The sequence below is a fragment of the Rousettus aegyptiacus genome, unplaced genomic scaffold (assembly GCF_014176215.1).
Source record: "Rousettus aegyptiacus isolate mRouAeg1 unplaced genomic scaffold, mRouAeg1.p scaffold_m13_p_2, whole genome shotgun sequence".
NCBI classification, from domain to species: domain Eukaryota; kingdom Metazoa; phylum Chordata; class Mammalia; order Chiroptera; family Pteropodidae; genus Rousettus; species Rousettus aegyptiacus.
The window spans coordinates 47,617,772-47,642,847 of record NW_023416295.1 but is presented as its reverse complement, the minus strand read 5'-3'; the positions used below and the strand labels follow the sequence as shown (position 1 = coordinate 47,642,847).

The 25,076-nt window shown below is 33.9% G+C and overlaps 1 protein-coding gene across 3 annotated transcripts in view; it reads right to left on the bottom strand.

The window, feature by feature from the left end:
* The window catches only part of SLC25A12 (solute carrier family 25 member 12), a 144,719-nt gene that overhangs the window by 20,796 nt on the left and 98,847 nt on the right, over positions 1-25,076 (bottom strand). For all 3 annotated transcript variants that reach the window (XM_016123858.2, XM_016123859.2, XM_016123860.2), the window contains 7 exons: positions 21,887-22,026; positions 17,140-17,286; positions 14,904-15,042; positions 14,134-14,227; positions 12,519-12,603; positions 3,175-3,256; positions 1,797-1,955 (listed from right to left, as the gene is read on the bottom strand). In XM_016123858.2, the coding sequence (XP_015979344.2) occupies positions 1,797-1,955; positions 3,175-3,256; positions 12,519-12,603; positions 14,134-14,227; positions 14,904-15,042; positions 17,140-17,286; positions 21,887-22,026 (846 nt within the window). The remainder of the gene's footprint in view (positions 1-1,796; positions 1,956-3,174; positions 3,257-12,518; positions 12,604-14,133; positions 14,228-14,903; positions 15,043-17,139; positions 17,287-21,886; positions 22,027-25,076) is intronic.

Below are 25,076 nucleotides of genomic sequence, written 5' to 3'. Positions count from 1 at the left end.
TTTAGGCTAATCTCTCAACAATGTCATCAATCATCTGACAGAATAATGGATCAGCTCTAAGCAATATATGACAATTTCAATAATCATAGTGTTCACATACAGTATTCCTACAATCTTCTCCCTGATACAACAGTCTCTCATTTAAAGGACTGATTTTATCAGCTCACATCCCGAGTAAAGCTAACAACCTTCTGTCTCCCTGCCCCACAACTTGCTACATCTGACCCATTTAATTATCATGACATCACTCACAAATGAAATCTTCCATAAGCAGCCATCCACTGAGAGGCTAAACCGTGCAATACGTATCAAGTTCCTTCAATAGAGAACATTCTCTTTTATAAGTATACCAAGGAGGAAGAAAGGTCATAGTTCAAAAAAAATGTCAAAGAAAAAAAAAACAACTTTAGTGCCACTCAACCTTCAAATTCCATATTATATAAAATCTAGTATGCGGGGTTTAATATAGTTTGAAGCAAGTCATTCTCACACAGTTCTGGATTTCTAACAATGCACACGTCTTCCATGGAGTACTTGCTGTACAGCTAGAGTTTAAACAGGCTAGAGTTTTGAATATTTGAGCAAAATTAATTGCATTCATGCTCAGGAGAAAAGTATTTGAGCCTAATTTGATTTTGGAACCACTCTCTTCTCTTATTCTATATCTACATCTTATTCTACATCAAAAACAAACATCCTCATGACCCTTTCCTTCGAATCTAAGTGTATCAGAGCTACATTTTTCATGGAATGTCCGTATATAATGCTAACCAGAGGTGTTTTTTTCTCCTATCCATGAGCATAAAGCTTTGTTCAGGCCCAGCCTCTTTTTCCAAGGAAGAGGTTCTAAGCCGAATAGTTCAAGAGAGCTCAGAATGAGCTAGGGATTAATGAGACTCTGTGTGCAAACAAACAAGTACAGTAAATTACATAAATGCCCTAGACTTAAGCATGTAGAGAGTATTTTCAAAGAATTCCAAGTGGCGCCCAAAGGGATTAAAAAATTAATCTTCCTCCCAAAGGAAACCCTAAATTCTAATGTGAAAACATGCACATGAAAGTCATTCCCTCTCCAAAGAGAACAAGTTCCTACAAAGCCAATGGGGGTGGGGAGAAATGTGCATGGGGCTGCTGCTTCTGAGGCCAACAGCACTGGGCTCAGCCTCGGGTTGGCAGCAACATTTCCTGCAAAAGAAAATTGCTCTACTTTCACTCAGTGTTTGCTTCTGAAGTCAGGTAGAGAAGGAACAAGAATGAGACTTTCAGCCAAAAGATTTTCTTTCCTTTTTGGTTAAATTTCACATGACTCACTGGAAAAGATTCATAAATGGTCTCCCTTGGAAGGGACAAGACATTTAATATTTCTCTGTTGAAGCAAGTGGACAGAGGGTAAACTCACCTTCAAGTGGCAGCCTGGCTTCTATTTCACAGAGAAAAGGTGTATTTCCCCTCTCTAATTCTTTGGGAAAAGAAGCTATTTCTCAGCTCTTATTGTCTTCCACCTGCAGACACGTGCCTTAGTTTGTAAGAACACGGTGACCACAGACCCGTGTTGGGACAAAGGTAGGATTTGGATTCCAAGAAATATAAACAGCAGGAAGAAGACATGTTGCCAACTAATATTGCTAATTACCAAGCGAGAATATAAAAAGGGAAACAAGCGATGAGACAGTAAAAGAGAAACAGCCCAAGTCTGACTCAGCAGGCTACACATTGATTTTCATAATGAGAGAGTTAAAATCTGCTGCTTGTGAGATAAAATCTCTAACTTCAGCAGCTGAGATTTGCTTACTCACCTCGGTAGAGTCCAAAGAAGCCCTCATAACGCAAGACTTTCTTAAAACAGTCGAAGCTGTTTTTGTACATCAGCTCCCCCACAACAGAGCCAGTGCCACGCTGGTTTTGCATGCGGGTCTTCACCAGATCTATAGGATATACTGCAGTGGCTCCCACAGCTACAAATAAAACAATTTTTAGACTTAAAAGAAAACACAATTAAATGGAGAATCTGCAAGGACAACAAATCTCTCCTCAAAGGACTTGCAAATAAAACAGTACCTTTCCTCACAAAAAAAGACCTTACGTTATTTTTCCTTCTCCCACACACAGCTGAAGGATGACAGGCTAGCAGTCACTGGGATCCATAAATACAGCTGCTTCAGAGAACAATTATAGTGGACTTTCAAGTCATCACCAACATTAGATAATCAATGCTCAATTTTCTATAACATTAAACTATTATACATATTTCCCATTAAATGCCTAAATATACCAGTTATCCCTTAAAATGACTATACACGTACACACCCACACAGCTATAATTTAAAATTTTAACTTACCAAAGCATTTTGGTAAATGAATCTTAGTTACAACCATAATATTGGAACTAAATCTCAATAAGACTCTACCCTATGAACAGAATTAGGTTTTTAAAAACAAAACAAAAAAAGGCCAGGCTTTAAATTTCTCTGGGACTGAAAAGTTTATAACATGAACTAGAGTATTTGTCAACTGTTGAAAACCAAAAAATGTTTTGCAGTGTCTAAAACTGAGACTGAAAAAAATAATAGTTTCAACAGTTCAGGCTTGTTTTAAAAAAAAAAAAAATCGTTAAGTAATTTAATCACACCTGCTAGGTTCTTCTCAACAAAGCAATTTCAAATTCTGCACTTTTTCTATGGAGAGATTTAAGCAAAAAAGTCTTGAATTTTGCCCAGGAGCAGGGAAGGGACGTTCATTTTAGCCAACTACAAATCTACATATTCTTCAGCCAGTAAAAAGGGAGAAGGAAAAAATACAGGCAGAAAAGCAAAGGTGAATCATTTTGAGAGACGATTTTATTTAATAAGGTTCTAGGATTTGTATCCCAAATCTTGATTCCCTACCTGCCCTCACCCTCAACACTATAAACACAGTCTTATTCTCCATTTCTTGTACTAGCTCTATATCCAAGACTTTCATATTGACAGAGGTTTTGCCCTAAAGACAGACTGGAGACAGAGGGGCTATGGCCATGCTCTGATCATGGGTAAAAAAATATAAAAAATGCTTCAGAAAGCCCCATGACCATGACCCATGGAAACAATGAACTGCACCTTCGTTCATCTGTCCCAGTCTAGTGAGATAATATGACGTTAACACAAGCTTGAAACAGCACATGGACATATCACTCACCTCCAGCAACTGAGCCCAGAGTGAATCTGTAAGCAGACTCGGCAATCTGGAGCCACACAGACCTGCCTAAACCGTGAGATTGCTGCGGGGTAGAAACATGTAAAAAATTTTGGAAAAGCATACAGCAAATGAAAAAGCTACAATGGCTATTTTAATGTTTTTAAATGGATACCTCTATTATTAACATTGAAAAATTTGACATATTCAGCCAAAGAGATACAGTAATTTTTTCCCTTTTTTTTTTTTTTACAAGCTTATTACTGCCTCATTATCTGCTGCTATTATGGAATACACTATCATGTTACAGAGGTGAATAAACATTTCAGGTATAAAATCTTTCTTCTTTAACCAACTTAAAATTTAAAAATCTTTGTAAAATATACAAAAACTATCTTGATTTCTAGATCAGAGAATGTTGATCATAATCTACCAATTTCTAATAACTGAAGGTCATCATATTGATATTTCCATCAGCTATTGCATCAAAATCTAATGCAGTTGTTTGTTCTATCCTCCCATGCCTGACAGCCAATACTGTTTTTTTTTTAAGTATATAAGTATAGTTGGTATACAATCTTATATTAGTTATACTAGTTTCAGGTGTACACTATAGTGATTCAACACTTTTATACCTTAAAATGTGATCTCTCCACCAATTTTAGTAACCGTTTGTCACCATATAAACTTACCATAGTATTACTGACTATAATCTCCTTCCCCTTTTCACCCATCCCCACCCCCTACTCCCTTCTGGTAAGCATTTCTTTGGTCTGTTTCTATGAGTCTATTTTTGTTTTGTTTGTTTTATTTTGTTTTGAGATTTCACAATAATAAGTATTTGCCTTTCTCTTTTAGACTTATTTTATGTAGCATAATACCTTCTAGATCCACCCATGTTTTCCCAAATGGCAAGATTTCATTCTTTATTGCTGCATAATATTCTACTATATATACACATCTTTTAAAAAATTTTATCATTAGTCTCAAGCATACAGTACATTGGTTAGACATTTAGTTTACAGATCATCCTGATTGCTCTCTCTTCTGGCTCTACACCTCACCATTACATTAATGCTAACTACATTCCCCATGCCTGCTCCTGTGACCATCTATCAACTACTCATTTGTACTTTTTTAACCCTTCACCCCTTTCTCCCAGCCCCCCAACCCCTCCCCTCTGGCCATCACCAGATTGTCCTCTGTGTTTGTGGGACTGTTTTTGATTAGTTCTTTTTGTTCTTTAGATTCTGCATATAAGTGAAACCATGTGGTATTTATCTTTCTCTGTCTGACTTTCACTTGGCATAAAAACCTCTAGGTTTATTCATGTCACTTAGAATGGTAGGATTTAATTTTTTTAATGTCTGAGTAATATTCCATTGTATATAGGAACCATAACTTCTTTATCCAATCATCTGTTGATGGCCATTTAAGTCGCTTCCATATCTTGGTTATTGTAAATAGTGCTGCCATGAACACAGGGGTGCATAGATCTTTATGAATCATTATTTTGGTTTTCTTTGGATAAATGCCCAGAAGTGCACTTGCTGAGTCAAAAAGTATATCCATTTTTAATCTTTTGAGAAATCTTCAGACTGTTTTCCATAAAAGCTACACCAGTGTGCAGTCCTACTAACAGTGCAAAAGTGTTCCCTTTTCTCCACATCCTCACCAACACATGTTGTTTATTGACTTGATAACAGTCATTGTGACTGGTGTGATGTGGTATCTCATTGTTGTTTTGATTTGCATTTCCCTGATGATTAGTGATGTGGAGCATCTCTTCATATATCTGTTGGCTATCTGTCTCTGTCTTCTTTGGAAAAATGTCTTTTCATGTCCTCTGTCCATTTTTTGATTGGATTATTTTTGTTGTTGTTGTTATTGAGCAGCTATTATTTCTTTTACCAACAGTTATCTAATTTGATTTTGCTGCCTCTCATCTATTAGGGCTGGAGAAATCACATAACTGGGATTGTTAGAATTATATAGAAAGCAAGGTCAAGTCATCTCTTTAGGACTAAAGTGAAAAACTTTAATAACTACTCTTTTAAGGGCTCAGAGTCTTATTTCTGGCCCTGCAGCTCAACCACTGAGGTTATGGCTAGGTACGTGCAGTATTTCTGACCCATGCTATTGGGTATTTGTTCTCCTAGCCATTCCCCAACTCTACCTATACAAAGAAAACACCTGAAGGGCTTTAAAAAATAAATCACTGGGGTCTGAGGCATATATATATATTTTAAAAGCTTCAAATCGTTCTGCTATGTAGCTAGGTTGAGAACCACTGTTCTAACGACATTTATGATTCTAACATAAAATCTACTATGATGGCGAAGCAAAAGGGAAAATCCTTGTGATTCAGAATGTTATTTTGTAAGTATCCTACAGCATAAAGAGTCTGAAATAATTTGTTTATATTAGTGCGTTAGTCTTGTTCTTTAAATTTTTCATTATGAAAATAGCAGTTATATCAACAGTCTGAAGTGAAGAAAAAAATATTGCTTTATCATAAAAAAAACTTGAAAATATTAACTTGAAATGACCTTTTAAAAACAGCATAATAGAAAATTTAAATGCTTTCATTAGAATAATTTAATGGAAAGAGAACCCATGCCTAAAATCTAAAATAAAGAAAGCTAGTCTATTCTGATTTGTTTTCCTCTGTATAATCTTTTCATAACTCAACCAAGCGAAATATGGCAAAGCCAGATATTTACAAACAATTTGAAAAGCAGCCTACAAAAAATTTTTATTTACCTTCTTGTATTCTAAATTTTGTACCACAATAAGCACCATTTCTAGTTTAACCAGATCATCTGATATCTAAATATTTAATGTCTGATTGTGATCTCTGTAGGCAGAGATCTTTTTAAAAACTCATTATGCTTGCCATTGTATTATGGTTCAATAAATCTTATAGTGAAAAAGAAAGTAATGTTTGATAAAAAGTCAAAATAAAACCCTTAGAAAATCTAAGAATTATAAAACACCATTACTTCAAATAATATCACTACATATTTTATAATTCTCAACTATACCATAATCTAATTAAGTGAAAGCATACATCTAATTTATCCAAAACCAAATATAATACATGGAAGAAACCATCATTAAAAAGGTAGAAAATTATACAGAGTAGGACATAATTATGATCTTGTAGGAAATACATTTTTTCCTATCAAGTTAGCCCAAGCTACTATATAGTCATCTATTATGTTTGATTTATATGCTATCACAAGTGTGAGCAATTAATAATTTGAGATTGATATTTTTATTTGAAATCTAATATGGAAGATAGAATATTTAATAAAACCTTGAATACAAGCTTAATTTTAATTCATTCACAGAATAGCAAACAATATGTCATCCAAAAAGATAATTACTTTTTGTTCTAGTTATTACTATCATAATAATACTAATTTTAGACTGTTTAGAGATTTGCTATATCCCAAGGGGTAAAAGTATATTACCAAGCAATCAGGACCTATGCCCAAATACAGCCCACAGGGGTCTGGTGTTTTTCAATTTTCTATAAATAAACTCCCTTGCGAGACCATGCTGACACTCAGAAATTTCTACCCATAGTGAGATCATATGTACTATTCTATCAGTCAGTTCACTGTACATACAAAGGCAAGATAGCCATACTATGGACAGGACAGGTGACTTGCCAAAGGTCTCACTGTGAGATGGGGAATAAGCAGAGCATTGGGCCTGGTCATCCCACTGCGCTCTCCAACATTCTTTAAGTCATTAGTCTCCAAAAACTGCTCGTGATCGAACGCTCCTGCCAGGCAAGGATTTAAGTAGATAACCCCAATATATGATTTCATTTATAAATTACATGCATGTTCCACTGTACTAATTATATAATATATAATTATATGTTCATACATAATTATACATTTATTTATATGTAATTATATATTTATGTAATATTTATAAATATAAGTAATACATATTATAAAATTACATATAACATATTTCAAATATATACAAAAGCAGAAGTTATAAAAGAATGGGATGAAATAATTTTTTAAATTTTATTTTTTATTTATTAATTCAAAACCTTTTGGTATCACTTTAAAGTATTATATTGACTAAATATACTTCAGTTAGTTTTTAAATGCTGACAACACTAGTGAGGCTAACCGGTTAATGCTAATATTCTGTTTCAAAGACAAAGATGAAAACAAACACAATCTGTATCTTCAAGGTAAATATGTTGTTTAACATCACGTACTTTGAAGAAATTTCAGATATAATATTTTGACTTAGATTTAAAATATTTTAAAATCAATGTGGCTCTTATGCTACCTATTAAACACATAACATATATGTTTTTAACGTCTAAAAACATGCAAACAAAACTTTTTTCCAAAATTAGAATTTCTCAATCTCAAAACTGGGTAAAAGCAAACCTCATTCTATTACAAATTATTTTCAATCATGTCTCCTTTCAAAAGAATATGTTGACTTAAAACTCACAGAATAAAAGGGTTAGGATCTTAAATAAGAGTCAAGTAACCACTAATTCTCTTATTCACGCAAAAGGTTTCTCCTGTGTTTAACCACACATTTTCTTTATACTCTCCTCCTTTAAAGAATGTTTATAAGCCCTACAAAATCCAATGAAAACTAAAGGATTATAGTGTGCTTTAATTCTTAGCTAAAAATATCTCTAACTATAAATACTCAAAAGCCTTTTGAAAGAAATGTTGCGTCTGCCCTTATTAAATTGCATTTATTTCAAAAAAAAAAAAAAAAAGAAAAATACAATATATGGTTACTAAGGATTTTTTTTTTAGGCTCAGCTATCACTATAACTTACAGTTCACTTGTATTCAAGTATGTAGATTAATGTAATTAATGCTATGGATTTCACTTCATGAATATGCATAAGTAGAATGCCACTGTAGCTGTCATCCCTATTAATAATGAGTGTGTACTAAATTTTTAGCATTTAGTCTGAAAGAAAATACTCAGCACTAAGATCACCTACTGTGAGCAAATGTGCCAAAGGAAAAGGCGCTCTTCCCCTTAGGTTTATGATTATGATCATGAAGATGATATTTAACGAGATTAATTAAGTGTTTTTCAAAGCAAAATAAGAGATGAGCATCTTAAATGATTTTTAACCTGCTCCCTAAGCATATGTGTATGATAGGAAATGACTTGAGATCTCATTTGGAGAAGAGAAAGTTCTTTTGCTTTTGTTGTTAAATGTACCTCATCCTATAAAGGAGAATTAGATAAGGCAGGATCACGTCAGTTAACAAGTCAAGCAACCTGCCCAAACCAAGCTGCTTCCTGTAGAATGCCAATCCCATAAAGAAAACTGTCTCTTCCAAACGGCACACTATCAACGGATAGTAGAAAAGGAAAGAAAAGCCTGTCTTTTATACTGAGCACAGAATAGAAAAAAAGAAAAGATTTACTATCAATTAAAACATATGATTACAATGGCAAAATGAGGCTAAGGAAAATAAAACAAAATCTTTTGTTTGCAAATCACATCCGTGAATTTAATACACCTGGATTTGAATTAAATATTTTTGGCCTTACAAAACAAGATTAAAACCCAAAGACCACAGTCTAGGAGGTAAAGATAATATAAAAAAAATTTTTTTTTCTCCCTAATGTTAAACAATATATAATTTTCTTTCAGTAAAAGGGGAGTTAAATTGTGTTAAATACTGTAATAAGTCTTTAAATCAAACCATTTAAATAAGGTAAATGGCTAATAAATATAACATATATAAACCAAATTTTTCCCTTTTGAGAACAGACTTCCATTTACGGTAAAATTATCATGGGTGACAAAGGTAAAAGTTCAAAAACAAGGAACTAGTAAGTGGATTGTTTTCTTTTAACTCACGAATCCAAAGTTCAAAGACAGTCCATGAGTATGCAAAATACACAAAAGAGTATTTTGAAGTCCTGTGTCTAGGGAATGCTGCATATGAAATAGAAACATCATTGCACTAATATTTTGGCAGAACCTAACCCAGCTTATATTCTAAAAGCTCTTTGTGTGAGGGGTCTGCAGCTTGAATACAATTTCCCACAGAAACAAAACTTTTTAAAAAGTAGGTATATGCCCAAGAAGGTCCATCATAGATCATTAATGCCAAACAGTTGAAAAAGTAAGTGATATACAATAAGAAGTTTGTTTACCCACTCTCACAAAGAGCCAAAATCAGCCTTTAACCTGGTTTTAGCCTCCAAAATACTTCATGCTCCAAAAATGTCACATCCTCTTCTACCTGCAACCTACCTCTTTTTATTTAACTCACTTTCCCTAAATGAAAATTTCCACTTTTCTCACTGGCCATCTCTATGCCACAACATATTTACCCATTCCACTGTTAATGAATATTGGATTATTGTTTCCATTTTTCTTCTTCTTCTTTTTTTTTTTTTTTTTGCTATTACAAATAATACTGCTATGTATATTCTTGTAGGTGTCTTTTAATCAACACATGCACACATTTCTGTTAGGGACTATACCCAGGAGAGAAAATGTCAGGTCACAGAGTATGCATCTCTTCAACCATAGCTGACAGTGCCAAGTCGTTTCCAAAGCTGTGATGCTAGCAGTTATGGCCGTTACCATTCCTCCACCTCCTAAATAACACCCTCCACTGTCAAGCGTATAATTTTGATTTAATGAACAAAAGTTCTTAAACTGAATGAAGTTAAACTTATTAATCTTCTTTATAACAATTATTTTGTACCCTGTTTATCAAAACCTTGCTTATTCTAGATCATGACTTTAATATCCTGTTATCTTCTCTAAGTTTGAATCTTTCACATTCAGAATATTCCAACTGGAATAGATTTTTGTGCATGATGTAAGGCAGGAATATTTCCAACAGAATATCTATCAATTATATTTTTTAAAATGTAACAGAATTTCAGCCAGAGCACAAAATTTTTAAAGTAATACAATCTGGGCAATAAAAAATATATATAAAGATATAATTCTTCCTTACTTCCCATTCCTTTTCACCTATTGAAAGAAAGTAGATGAGGGTGGATGAAGGAGTTGTGTCTTACATATTTCTGAGCCCAACTTGGAGTTTGCTCAGATAGGCTTCTCATATTCAACAACTGTAACAATAGCGGTTAACATTTACTGCAAGCTTAGTAGGTGCCAGGCCTAATTTAAGTGCATTATCTTATGTAATAACCCTATCAGATGGATTATTACTCGAGTTGAAGAGGAAACCGAGAAAGGAAGGAATTTACATAATCAGTGCCCAAGTTCTGCATCTCTGCCTCTCCCAGCTTCTGAACTCACAGATTCTCTATCATGCATATGTGTTTTCATAACAACTTTCATAGCATGAGATAACAACAAAACATACCATCCTTCTTATTTTATATTTAAGTTTCAAGTAGATTCCTACAGGAGAACATTCTACTTATGAAATGTAAATAATTTATGTATTCCTGGTTCAATAATATAGTAAAAATTATAAGAGAATCAAAAATGTCAGGTGCCAATGAAAGGTGACAAATTACCTTTGAATCTGCCTACAAGAAAATTTACACCGGTAGCAGAATTACATCACCTTCCTTAGGATTAAGAAATATGAGGGTTGTAGACTTAGGGATCCAAGGCTACATAAAACAACTTTCAGACACAAACTTGTAGGAAAATTGCTAGGGGCAAGAGAGGTGGGTAAAATGAAAAAGAGAATCAGAAAGGCTGAGAAAGAAGGAAATGAGTTGGGACTTTTAAATTCATTACATTGTCTTTAATAAGCTAAATGAAATATTCTTCGATTATAAATGTAAGGATATCCCTAGGAAAAACTATATTAATAGACATGTAACACTGAAAAATAGCTCCTTTTGAAATGTAATTTTTTCAAACTTCGAGAGTAAATTTTTATAAATGTAAACTACAAAATATGAAATTTAATTCAACAGCTCTTTTAACTTTTTCAGCGTCTCAAATATTTAATAATTTCATTAAATTTTTATTGTAAATCAATGAATTGGAATAAATCCATCTATTTTTAAAGGGTCTGAGAACTTATAATGGAAGTAAACTTTGACAGACAGGTAATATTTTTTTGCTACTCAAGAAGCTAAATTGCAATGGGTTACAAATATATTTTAATCTTCTGGGAGCTTTATTACACACCAAGCAAAGTATTAACATAAGATATAGATAGATATAAAAGCAATATTTTAATTTACTTAGCGGACTATACAAATTATTGTTTATTACATAAAGTAAAACTGGAAATTGTAATTAGTTGTAGAGGTAGAATCATCATTCCAGCAAGCTCAAGTAGAAGAAAGATTTCTTACTGAAACGTCCCAAAGTGAACCATACTTGTACGTCTTAATCTTTTACTAGCACATTTGGCTATTTCACCAGTGTGGCGGCAATGAAAAAAAAAAAGCAGACTCAGGCTCTTTCTGTAGCATGCCCTTTACGTTTTTGTTCTTTGTCTCTTTTCTTCCCCCCTCTCTCTTTGTCCTTCCCATGTCTCCTGGCCTCATGGGGCATCACAGTCTCCTAAGGAATCATGATGGGCATAGGTTTCATGTCTTTTAGAGCAGGGAAATAGGAAGACAAGGACTAACCCTCCTAATCCTCGCCCCCCACACAAAGCTATGTTGACCATTACTACAACTGAGACTTCCTCCAAGTGCTACAGAAGTAGGGGTCTCGGTAAAACAAGATTTAAAAAAAATGTTCCATTGCACTCTTCAAGGTAATATCATGGGGTTTATTTTCCTACCAAGATAGTATTCTTAAAATCGAAATGGAACTTCATTGACTTTACAGGACTCAGAAGGTATTGTTTTAATCATCCTTAACACTAAAAAATATTTTATCAAAAATATAATAATCAAGGTTTTCCTTCTGGTTCAATAAGTAGTTTTTCTGTGTTACTGTTGTAATCTATACGGTATAATCTCAGTAAAAGATTTATTTCATTAGAGCAATATTTTGTATTATAAAAACCCTATAAATATCAGCTTAATGATACAAAGTGAGCCTAACACTATTCTTTAAGTGTGACTAGACAAATGAAATGACTGCTAATTCTAGAGGGAAGGAAGCAAAGCCCACGTATATTTGCTCTTATTTTCCTTATGTTAATAAGCTACAAGAAAAAACATAAAGATAAATCTAGATACTCCATAAAAATATCCTATTGGGGTAGGGGGTAACAGTTCTATAAATGTAATCTTTGAGCTAAGTAAAGTCTTTTTCTGGAAAGTAGTTTTTAAATTTCATCATTCAGAAGCTCTACGCTGTCATGAACATATTATTTCAGCATTTTTGGAGGTGATTCTGTTTATGAGACTCCTACCTGTCTCTGAAGTTCTGCCAGGTTGTGAGGTAAGGCCCCCTCAGCCAATGGGGCTATTCTCTCAATATCTGCCAAAGTCAAGCGCCTTCAGGCAAAAATATGGGGGGAAAAGAACTGTTAGACACCATCAAACTCCTCAAGCTAAGATCATCTTTCTTCAGAAAAAGGTAGGGGGAGAACTATGGTTTAAAAGTATTTCTCTATTTGCACAGATCATAGTGAGAAAAAAAGAACTTCAGATCCTGCTTGCTACAACAAACAGGGAAAGACTACAGAGAAATAACATGGAGAACACAGATTTAATAAGTCTTCAATGATAAATATTATGAGTAAAGAAATAATTTTTGCCAGAAGTATAGACATTGGCAGTTCAAACATATTAAATGTATTCCCTTAGTATACATACTTAATGCATAGGTACAAAGTATCTTGAGAAGGATAAACATTGGCTGCCTTTAAGTAAAGGCACAAGGTAGAAGCAAGATATTTTTATTGCATGTTCTTTTAAACTCTTTGAGCTCTGAACCATGTAAACGTACTGTTTTCCCAAAAAAATTTACCTAAAAATAAGTACATTCCATGAACAAGCTACGTCACTTCACATACAATTTTGAGAAGCACTTTTGAAAACATTTATTATAGTGTAGGAGGCCTCAAAACTTTTGCTAAAAATGTAAATTCTAGGTGGATGAGACATGGCCTGATATTTCATGTCAATCACCAAACACTGGCTGGTATATTTAGCATCATCTCCAACTCAGCAATTCATTATGTAGCATGAAGGCAATAAATCACCCATGTACACTCAATTTCTACTAGTCCTCAGTTCCATAATTAAACCCATTTTTCAGATATTCCTACACTGATCACTTAATAGATCATAAGTCCCCTATTCCACAGGGTCCTGCTAGATACCACAGATAAGAATTTTTCTCTTAGATTTGCATAAGATTTTACAAATTAAATATTCTCTATGTGCTTTGGTTTTTTTAGTCTATAAAATAGAGAAATAAAACATCTGAGCTTGTCTGCGATGGTAAACTATGACGATAATGTCACAGCCGTATTTTAAGAAAATTATATTCTCCAACACAAAATGGTATATACTGTTTAGTAAAATGACTATTCACCATAAACTCGAAAGATTATAAGATTCCTGAACATGTACCTCAGTTTATTTTATAAATTTAGGCGAATTTCCATAAATCTCATAAAATTCCTAACACCTCCAGAGCCTAAGTTAAATCAATTTTTTCCATCCCTCTCTTACTTCTCACTTCCCTCCTTTTCTCTCTCATTTTTCTTCCTTTCATTTCCCTCTCTCATGTCCCTCAACCCCTTACTCCCTTCTTTTGCCTCTCTTTCCACCCTTTCCCTTGTTTTCTTCCCCTCTTCTCTTCTTTCCCTTCTTGTTCTCTCTCCTTTTCCCTCCTTTCACCTCCCTACCTTTAGTCTGTCTTCCTTTCTCTCCCTCCTCCCGTTTCTCATACCTGACTGCCTCTTTCTTGAAATTTATATACTGAATAAACTATTGGTAACATAAATTGAAAGCACACCATATTTTAAAAGAACTGTCTTGTTACTAAATATCATGAAGAATTATTGGAATAGTTACCCTGTAGCATTATATAAGTCTGCAAGCTGGTATAGGATATCAATTTCTAATGGAGTGACTTGTCCATAGCGTATGGCACTCTGGGCAAATTCCTCTGGAAGAAAAAAAAATATTTTAAAATCTTAAAAGATTATTAATGTACAAAAAACTTCTACCTTAACCAACTATAATCTGCAAGCTAAAGGCATTTTAGTATTATTTTTAAAATCTAAAACTGAATTTAAATACCTAAGTTCAACTATACAAGAACTGCCAAATTCTAAAAGCTGGTAAAGATAAAATGTTAAAATGACGAAACAGCAAAAACAGATAAAGATAAATTAACTTCAAAGATAAAACAATCTCTTTAGAATCCTCTCTTATCTTGTTTATTCCCTTTGGTCCCCAGAGTTACAAGATAAAAGAAGTAGCTGTTCTCCTTTACCTAAAACATCCTACTCCAATTCGGCAAAAGGAGTGGGCTTGTCCTTCTGTGGCAACTTCTTCCTAGTACAAACAAGCTGCTGCCACAGTGCCACTGACCTGTTTGACAGATTAGGCCAAGGTTCTTTTCAAACCTGTCAAAGCCACTTTTCCATTCCTGACCTCAGCATCCCAACAAATCCACCTGGATTTTTGGAGACCGCTGTGGCCCAAGTGAAGCGTATACACAATGACAACAAACTTTCTAGATCTGGCTTCGGAGGGTAAATTTAAATCAAACTCATGCCCTAGATAAAGAAAAGTGAAAATGTTGAGATTCAAATCAATACATAGTTTTTCAATCTTACCCTTTGTGACTTCGATATCTCTCCTTGTGCCAGCTAGAGTGCTATAAATCTTACGAACAAGCTCCATGTTATTCAGTAAGGAGTTAAAGGCATTGAAGTAGGAGAAGCTAACCTGGTGTGAAATACTTCCTCCGGCTGCCTAGAAAATTGCAACAAAAAAAAGTTAAAAACAAAAACAAAAACCTGTTTATGAACACTGCTCTTTTTTCAAAGAACATCCAAAGGAGTCTTCATTATTAAAATGATTTAACAACCAGTCTAGTCCATAAATATAAGAAACATATCCTACTGAACCACTCAGTGCCTTTCACGCCCTCAGGGAGGTCTACGTAATTTAGGTTTTAAGGAAGAAAGCAACATCTGGAAGTTGGACTTTATGGTTCATCTACCTACAAGGTCAAAAACAATAAATATAATTATCACAGATCAAAAACAATGGTTATTTAAACAGGATTTTCAAGACCCTCAACTATGGAACTCCTGCTAGTTATAGATAATCCAAACATGAATACTACAATATAAGAAATTTTTTTTTAACTTGTTTTTTATCCACACATATACACAAAACATGGTGGTAACTTTACATTTTAAGACTACTTCACTATATAGACTTTCCTAATCTTTTTTTTTTTTAAGGCCATTGTTATAATCAGATATTTAACAATCTGTGCTGAGCTCTGAATCTGTATAATGAAAGGTACAACTACCAAAAACTTCAGAAAATGTAGAGACAATCTAAGGAGGATTTATTCACCGTAAGTTATGTCTTTAATGGAATAGCTCAAAAGAGGCTGTCGTGCCTGGAGAAGGATGGAGGCAAATGGCCTTCATTACTTCTGCAAGATGAGGAGGTAATTTCTCTCTCTGGACATAAGCTCAGAAAAGAATATTTTTCATAGTTTGCAAAAGCCTAATTTCTAAGCCAGGAGTCAGAGGAACTCATCTGATTAAAAATATTCTCTTTATTAAAAACTCAAAGAAATGCTTATAGATTTAGGTGTGACCACCTAAATTATGAAGTTCTATTAAGAACAATGCAGGTAATCACGGGCAAAGGCACGCACCCCACCACCCCACACACACATTCTTTAATCCAAATATAGATATTTGTATTAGCCTGAAATTGGATACCAATGAGCCAAAAGCAAATTATGGAATACATTCCTCCAGGGACTGAAATGGTGTTTGGTAAATCAAGGTCATAATAGGTCTATCTAACTCACTTAGAAAAGATTAAACGGGTCCCTTCACCCTAAGGCACTCAGTGAGTCCTTCTCTCTAGATTTTCTTGCCTTCTTTATTCCTTCCCTCGCTCTCACCCTTTCTTTCTTTCATTTTTTGACTGGGGTATGAGGTGAGGGTAGGGGAGTGGGAGATGGGTGTCAAGGGGGTGAAATGTGTAGGAGAAAGTGACATGCTCCATGTTCGAATTCACTGAAGAAAAAGAACAGAAGTTGATCTTTCTACCCCAGTCTAAATCAGGGATAATGATCTTCAGCTGAAACAACAAAAGCACTCATTGGCTTCCCTCCATTAAAAACAAGCAGCACTCAAAAACTTATACATAAGAACAACACATGAACAAGAAAACTGGTAAGTGAGGAAAGTTTCACCAGTCTTCGTAAGGAAGTTGATGACATCAGTTTGCTATGTGTCCAGATGATTACTTTATAGAGATTAGCAGTTTTACAGAACAAAAACTGTCTCATCCATGCAGACTGAATGCACAGGTGAAGGGGCAGAGAGAGGAGTGAGCCACAGAGGCTGATGCCCACATATTTCCTCCATACCTTCTGCCATGGCCATGGTTATTAAAACAGTGTAGAGGTCAATGATGATCCCTCTAGCAAACAGCACCCTGCAGGCAACAAAGGAAGGAGCCATCCTTATAGCAAGGCTTTGGGAGCCTGGTGGGATGGAAAAAGGAGAGGTACTGCCCAGTGGAAAAAGTAACTGCACACCTTTGTCTACAAATTCCCTTGTATTCTTCAGTTGGACTCTGTACGTGGAAATAAACAGTTCAGAAATATGAGAGCAAAATGGTGGCCTCTGCTATGATCTGGGAAAGACTATTCTTCATCACCCCCACCTCCCCTACACACACCTGTTTACCTTCTACCAACCAAGTTTAAAGTTAGAATAGTTGAGAGTCAGGTGGGTCCAGGGAAGCAATTCAGGACCCAAGGGTTCAAAAGGTTTACGGAAACGGAAAGTTGAAGTACTTGCTTTTACTTACTGAAACTAAGTTCTCCTCCACAAAGGGAGTAAGCATGTGAGACCGAATGGTAACCATGATGTCACTGAAATCTAGACCGGAAATCATGCCAGTTTTACTTTTGTCTTTCAGTGCAAAGGCTTGTCTTGCATGTTCCAATTGTAGCTCCTGGAGGGAAAAGTTAGAAACAAAGCATTAGATAGGTTAAAGTACAACCCAAATATATGTTCTGTCAAGGAAGGACAGACATCTTTCTACTACGTGCACTTACCACAGAAATGAACATTATACAGTTCTAAATTTACAACACTTTTAATTTCTTTTAAAAAACATGTTCTCCTGAAAATGGACTACATATTACTCATCAGGAAGAAAAATAAATCACACCATGGCGATAAAGAAAAATGAGGAGGAAAAAAATCATTTACTTGAAAAGTTTTCATCACTGAAAACAAATATAGTATGTTTTCAGTGCTTTGTTTCAGCCTTTCAAATAAGTAGTAATTTATTCTCTTCTGCTTGCAGGCATTCATGTCATCCAAAAGTACTTTTTGAATTAAAAGTATAGATGCATTTTCAGTTTTTCAGTTTTAAGTGTTGCAATTACTGTGGATGTGGAGAGCCAACTGCATACATGTTCTACACCATTTTATGTAAGTGACTTATGTAAGAGACACTTATGTAAGTGTATGCTGATTTGGGTATCAAGGTTGTCCTGGAATCAAACTCTCTCAGATACCAAAGAATGACCGAAGTTTTGAGGAAGTCAAAACTATACATGGATTTTCCACTGTGCAAGGACTGGCCCTCTTAATCTTCTGTTGTTCCAGGGCCAACAGTAATTCTAACATGAAAGTTATAAATAACGAACTGCATAACTTGTGTTCAGATACCATCTGGCTATAGGCAGAGTTACTCATAAACTGTAAAACAATCAAGAGGATCTCTGAAATTCTGACCTGTTAGGGGGCCAAACTTTGTAATAAGTGATATCCATGAAAACAGTAAAATGTGCCCTAAGTAACAGGGCACAGTAATACCCTAAGTACTATGCAAAAGTCAAAATTAGTATACTTCTATCCTAAGAACTCACTACATAATCCAAATAAACCTGTTATCACACCATAATAATGGTGCTGTTTAATGCCATTTTCACACTATTTGCAACTATGGAAATAATATTCACATCTAAATATAAAAATATTCATAGATAAAATTAAATATTGCAATTTTCATTACCACTTATTTATGAAAACTTACAAATGAACTTTGCTTTACCTTTTTCTGACACTTAAAATAGTTTCTGGCAAAAGTTTTACTATTTTGCTAATTTAATTATATTTTCCTATGGTCTTGTGATAGCTCAATAGTAAATCAAAGATATTAAAATCACCTTAGCAGTTGTTTGTCTTATAATACTTCATTAAGCTATATACTTGTTTTATACACCTTTATTTGTATAACATTCAACAAATTTTAAAAATATTTTTTCTTACATTGATAGGCTACAGACTAGTATATGAAACCTACTAAATCTTTCAATAGTCTTTAAAAAATTAAATGATAATACTGAAGAAAACATCTAAATATTTTAACATCTATCGTCAAGCATCTAAATATTTGGATTTTCTTGAAAATAGTGATAGAAGTGGAGACCTTCACAAACAATATAGCTTTGGATGAGACTGATCTAGTACACTTAACTCTGCTGTCTTCCAAAACTCTATTCTTCACTATAATCCCTCAAAGATGAAGAGACTAGAAAAGAAGGTGATAGCAACTACAATTTTAAGATTAGAGAACAGAAGGGCAAGTGAAACCTAACTCAGCAGAACCAAGAAATCTAGAGTAAAGACAGCCAAAAAGCAATTAAATGTACATGACAGAAGCCCTACAAGACTCAGAAATTGGCTGCACTAGTTAGTGCCTGGAAATGACAGTGGAAGTGGAGCTGAAAACAGGAGGCTTAGATGGAAGTCTGTTTGAAAAGCAGTTAATTACCTGCCTTACTACAGCTTAGCTGAACCTCTGCCCTTTCCCAATCTTGGCAGAAGACTAGAGTTTCGCTGCCTGGAAAGTTTAACAGAGGATCTCTGGAATAGGGAAGACCAGCCATAGGAGAAAAGAGGTACTGAATGTTGAGACCTCCAACCTATTGTCTTACTCAGCAACCAGAATATCAAAAGCCAGACCTAATATTCTAGATGAGAAGCCAGATGATTAATCTGATTCCCCAATCTGAAAAAAAAAAAAGACCTAAAGATACAGATATTAGAGGGTCCCCAATAAAAACAGCTTAGCCAGAGAACTTTACAGTAATGTCTAGAGTTAACAAGTCCTACTATGAACCCGGAAGCTCTAATAAGCCTCAATCTTATATAAGATGAGGATCAAGGACCATCAAACATATGAGAAAAGCCACTAATATGAAGAATAGAGACCAAAACAAACAAAAAAAGAAATAAACTTGGAGGAAGAGTACTTTGTAGGGAAAAGAAAATTTAAAAAATAAAAACAAATGAAAAAAACCTATCTCTACAATCTTTGGAGAAGTGAGAGAAAATAGTACATCCACGAAAGAACAGTATGCTAACTTTAAAAAAGAAATATTCAGAAAACCAAAAAGAGCTCCTCAAAATTAGAAATAAAAATTAAAAACTAAATAGAGGTTTAGAAGGAAAATAACCCTAAAGGATCATATATTTAATATATTTACTAGTTCTAGAGAGGAAGAAAATAGGAATAAGTAAGAAAAGTAATATAAACATTTTCAAGAATTAAAGGACATGTTTCCAAATTAAGAGAGCCCATTGAATGCCCAGTACAATAAATAAAAATAAATTCATACCAAGGAATAGCATCATGAAGTTTTGAAACACTGAAAAGGAAAATTCTTAAAACTCTCAGAGTAAAAAAGAAGTTTCAAAACAGAATCAAGAATGAGAATGGCCTAGACTTACCAGTGGCAACACTGGAAGCTAGAAAACAAGAGAGAAATGGTTTCAAAATTAGGAGAAAAATAAATTCCTACTAGAATTCTATACCCAGCCAAACTAAGTGTAATAATAAAGCAGAGGTTTTCATATCTAAAAAGTCTCATAAAAAATTACTTTCCTCAGAAAGCCCCTGCAGGAACTAAATCATAATAAAGGAAGAGATGAAATCCAGCAAATGGAAGATTCAACATAACAGAAAGGCAAATGGATTCCCCAGGGCGAAGGTGAAGGGAGGTCACAGACTGAAAGGTATACAACAAGTACAAAGTCCAACCTCCAACCAGGAAGCAAAAAAACCTAAACATAAAATTACCATATGATCCAGCAATTAAACTCCTAGGGATATACTCAAAAGACCTGAAAACAGGTATTCAAACAAATATTTGTATACCAGTGTTCATAGCAGGGCTATTCATAATAGCCAAAAGGTGAGAACTCATTGTTCATCAACTAATGAATGGATAGACAATATGGTATATGCATAGAAAGGAATATTATTCAACCATAAAAAGAAATGAAGTACTGATACATTCTACAATAGATAATCCTTAAAAACATGCTAAGTGGAAAAAAAATGACACAAAAAATCATATTATTAATTACATTTACCACTGACCCTTGAACAACAGAGGGGTAAGGAGTACTGACCCCTAAACACAGTCAAAAATCTGAGTGTATTTTTCACTCCCCAAAAACTTAACTACTAATAGCCTACTGTAGATGAGAAGCCTTACCAATAACATAAACAGTCTATTTACACATACTTTCTATCTTAAATGTATTATTTATATACCATATTCTTACAAGAAAGTAAGCTAGAGGAAAAGAAAATGTCATTAAAAAAATCATAAGGAAAATACATTTATAGCACATATGTATTCACTGAAAAATGTCCATTTGTAAGTGGACCTGTGCAGTTCAAACACGTATTATTCAAGGGTAAGTTGTATATGAAATATCCAGAATAGGTCAATCCAGAGACAGAAAGTAGATTGATGGTTGCCAGGGGTTGGGGAGAGACAGGAATGGGGAGTGACAGCTTAATGGATATAAGGTTTTCTTTGGGAATGATAAAAAAAAGTTTCGGAATTAGAGGTGGTGGTCACATAACACTATGAATGTACTAAATGCCACTAAATTGTGCACTTTTGCATGGTTAATTTTATGTTATTTAAATTACCTCAAATTGTTAAAAAAAAAAAAAAAAAAGAAAGTTCCTTCCTAGAGAGCTCTAAGATGAAATTGATAGAATGTCTAATGTGCTTTAAACAGATTAAAATGAATTTAATGAGGCAAAGATCAAGAATGAATTACATTAATACATATAAAACTAAACAAATAAGAAAAACTACAACTCTAAAAGTCATTACTTTAGTCATGCAAAGTGTTTACAAAATTATAGTAACTGAAATATGATATTGATCTAAGTGGAATCATGACATAATTATACAGGGGTTGGGGACAGAAAATTCCAAGTCAGTGGTCAAATAGCTCCTAATCTCCCATAGTTCAAATTCAATCAAAAATACCTAAAAGTGAAAAATTTTACAGAAGTGCCAGCATAACTTTATTATTTAAAACTATGGAAGCACACACTGAAAGAAACAATTATAAAAGTTTTAAGCAGCTGCCTCTGGGAGCAGGAAATGAAAAATGGAGGTAAAATGCCACAGGGGACTGCTAGTTTTTATAATAAATTTGGTAAAACTAAAAGAGAAAGAGGTGGAGGAAGAATGGTATATATTTACACCAGTTATGAACACTAAGCTCACCTGGAGAAACTGTGTGAATTCTGTGTAGTTAAGATGCTTCTTTCGATTATGCCCAAAATGCAGTCGGATAAATTCACAGTCCCAGTTAAAAGGTATATGATGATGAATAATAGTCTGTCCAAAAATTTCTTTGACATTTTCTTAAAAGGGAAAACAAAAAAAAATAAATTATATCTGAAAAAAGTAGTTCAGTCCACTGCAATGTTCCTACAGAAAGAAATTAAGAGAAAATTTAAGTCAATATTATCTGCTTCTATTAAGATTATCTGCAAGTTTTTGTGCCCAGAAACCCATGCACAGGAACACAACTGATACAAAATATAATTTTACACTTAAGATTGTGTACCATTACATATAAGGCCATGAGATTCTTAATTTATCTTGATTTAATTTTAATTAGGAAGTGATTTATATCGTGCACTATAAATGGCTGCTACTTTGCATTCCAGTGTAAAATCAGTAGTGTTTTCCCGGTTCCTCAAGGAGTCGAATTAAGCCCTTTATCAGAAGCATGAATACCTAAATTACAGGATAATGCAATATTTGTCATACTAAGTATGCTTTGATTGAGACTTGATTATTACATTCACACTAGCCTGAATATGTCTATTGAAGATAGGTATAAGAAATACTACCAAAAGCATATTATTAGCTCAGCAGCAAGCACCTTATTAAAAGCTTCTGATATTGTCAAAAATATGGTCTTGACACAAAGCTTCAAAATCCTCATAAAAACCATGATTATTATATTCAACTATTAAAATATTTTAAGATAAGTGAAATTAGTGATTCACTTTTAAATAAAGAAGGACTAAACACAGTACACTAACTTTTAGATAAGAGCCAGTCACACTGTGTATACAACCAAAACCCTCTGACAGCTTGTCTTCATGCACTGACCATGTCGTTCATTTTCTTACACAGTTCTACACTTACTATAAAAGTCAATTCACAAATGACTGGTACTTTAACAAGCACAGTGGATAAACTAATTTAGAAGCTCATGCCAAAAAAAAAAAAAAAATCATTAACAAAGTTAAGAAAGCAGGGAGACTGTTTTACTGACATCTTAAGAACAAAATTATTTTCAAATATAAGCCAATTATATTAGTGAAAGAGTTTTACCATCAATAGCTATGAATTATACTAGAGAATTAGTAAATACAAGTTTAATGTTTTATAATCTCCACTCTATTTTCTCTAATTTCACAAATTCTTTAAATAAGATATAGATCTCAGATTGTAAATGGTTTAATGGATTCCCTTTAGTTTTTTATACCTTTTTTTCTTGATAAAAGCATTGCAATGGTGGGAGAGGGGAGACGGTACAGTGTAAGAATCCTGAACTGGAATCTGACCAGTCTGGACTCTATATATAACAGCTCTGAATAGGTCATGACAATCAGAAACTTGGAAGAAGGCATTGGATGTCACTGGGGAGATGGGATTCTCATCTTTTCTTTCAAACAGAATGAGGCATTTATTTCTTGCCTAAGTGCAACAGTATTTCATAATTTTCAATCATGTCAAATTATTTTTACTGTCCATATGCACAAATTAAATATATGGGTTTTTGTTTCCAAAAGCAAATAATTAACTCAATAGCAATTCACGGGATCCTGGCTCTAATCAACACAAGATTGCCCTTAAATCTACATGAAACTTCAATAAGTTGTAAAATGTGTTAAAGTTTAAAAGATAATTAAAATAATAAGGGTTGCAACAAAATATTTAGAGCTAAAAATGTTATGGCAGATCAGCAACGATTTTTTAGGAGCCTCCAAATTTAATTAATTGGTTGCTTCTATTCCCAAATTAATGAACTTGATCTCTTATTTTTAAGGTCTAACAAAGTGTGAAACTGAGGAAACAAAGAAATTGATGGAAAGTAGAATAGGGTAAGTTAAATTACTACATACATTTAAGTAATATTAAGGTTATTAAAGGGAATAAGTTATTTTATGATAATTTTAAAGGTCACAATTCCCAAAACTCAACTATTTGATAAGAAATGTACATGTTGCTATTTAGGTAAGTTTTACACAATAGTGAAATACAACTAAATTCTCTTTACATAATCAGAAAATATCAGAAGCTCAAGTGAAACTATCCAAGTCAAAGATTCTGAAGCTTTCAAACTACAAAAACTTAATTAACTATGAACATTGTTTTCTACTATCACAAAAAGGATATTTATAAACCAAAATTACAATGTATAATTTACATTCAGAATAACCCTATAATAAAAGCTTTAACTAAAATTCTCATCTATAAACTTCCTAGCAACCTCTAAATAAGATCTTAGAATATCTTTGAAACAATTAAAATGATGGCCTTAATTATTCATAGTAATCTCCCCAAATGTTGAAGTGTCATTTTCCACAAGTATTTATTTGAATTTTTTCTATTCCTCTTAAAGTGGTCACTTGCAGCTTTGTACATGGTTTTATTTAGACCTTATTACATGCTGTGGTTTATTAACTACTTGACACTTTTCATTATTTTAGTCATGTCACAAGCTACAACTATAGTTACTAGGACTAACAAAATTTCAAACCTACTTTGGCACCTCTTGACACATTTTACTTACACCCTTCTGTTATTATTTCCACTACCGACTGCCTAGGACTAATTCAGGAAACTTACAAAAATAATTATTACAACTATTGTTTTGAAATCTGATTCTTAATCACCTTTACTTTTACCAGGATATGATTATCAGAAAAAAAGTTAGACAAATCTCCAGAACAGGAGAACGTATACTCATGTGAGGCAACAGCTCAAAAGGCTGATGATGTTCTTATCTTACCCGATTTTATCAGGTTCTGCATGACATGAAAGGGGGCACCAATAATGTCAAATATACCCAATACTGCTAACTGAAACTCAATAGCAAGATCCCGTCCCCCCAGAGAGAATCCCGTCTTTCCAGTGGCAAACAAGGGTCTTTAGCCCTAAATAGCATTCCATGGAGCCATAGTTCTGGCCTGGATGAAAGGAATATGACGGTCACACCTTATTGGCCGTAAGATCATGATCTAGTGTTTTATAGTAGGTTGGCACTGCTGAGGGAAATAGGAATCCATTCGTTTTCTGACATATAGAAAACAATAGACCACTTTTTCACTTCCTACAGAGCAAGGGCTTATGAAAGAGATAGTTTCTAATTCCACTGAAAAGGGAACTGGGG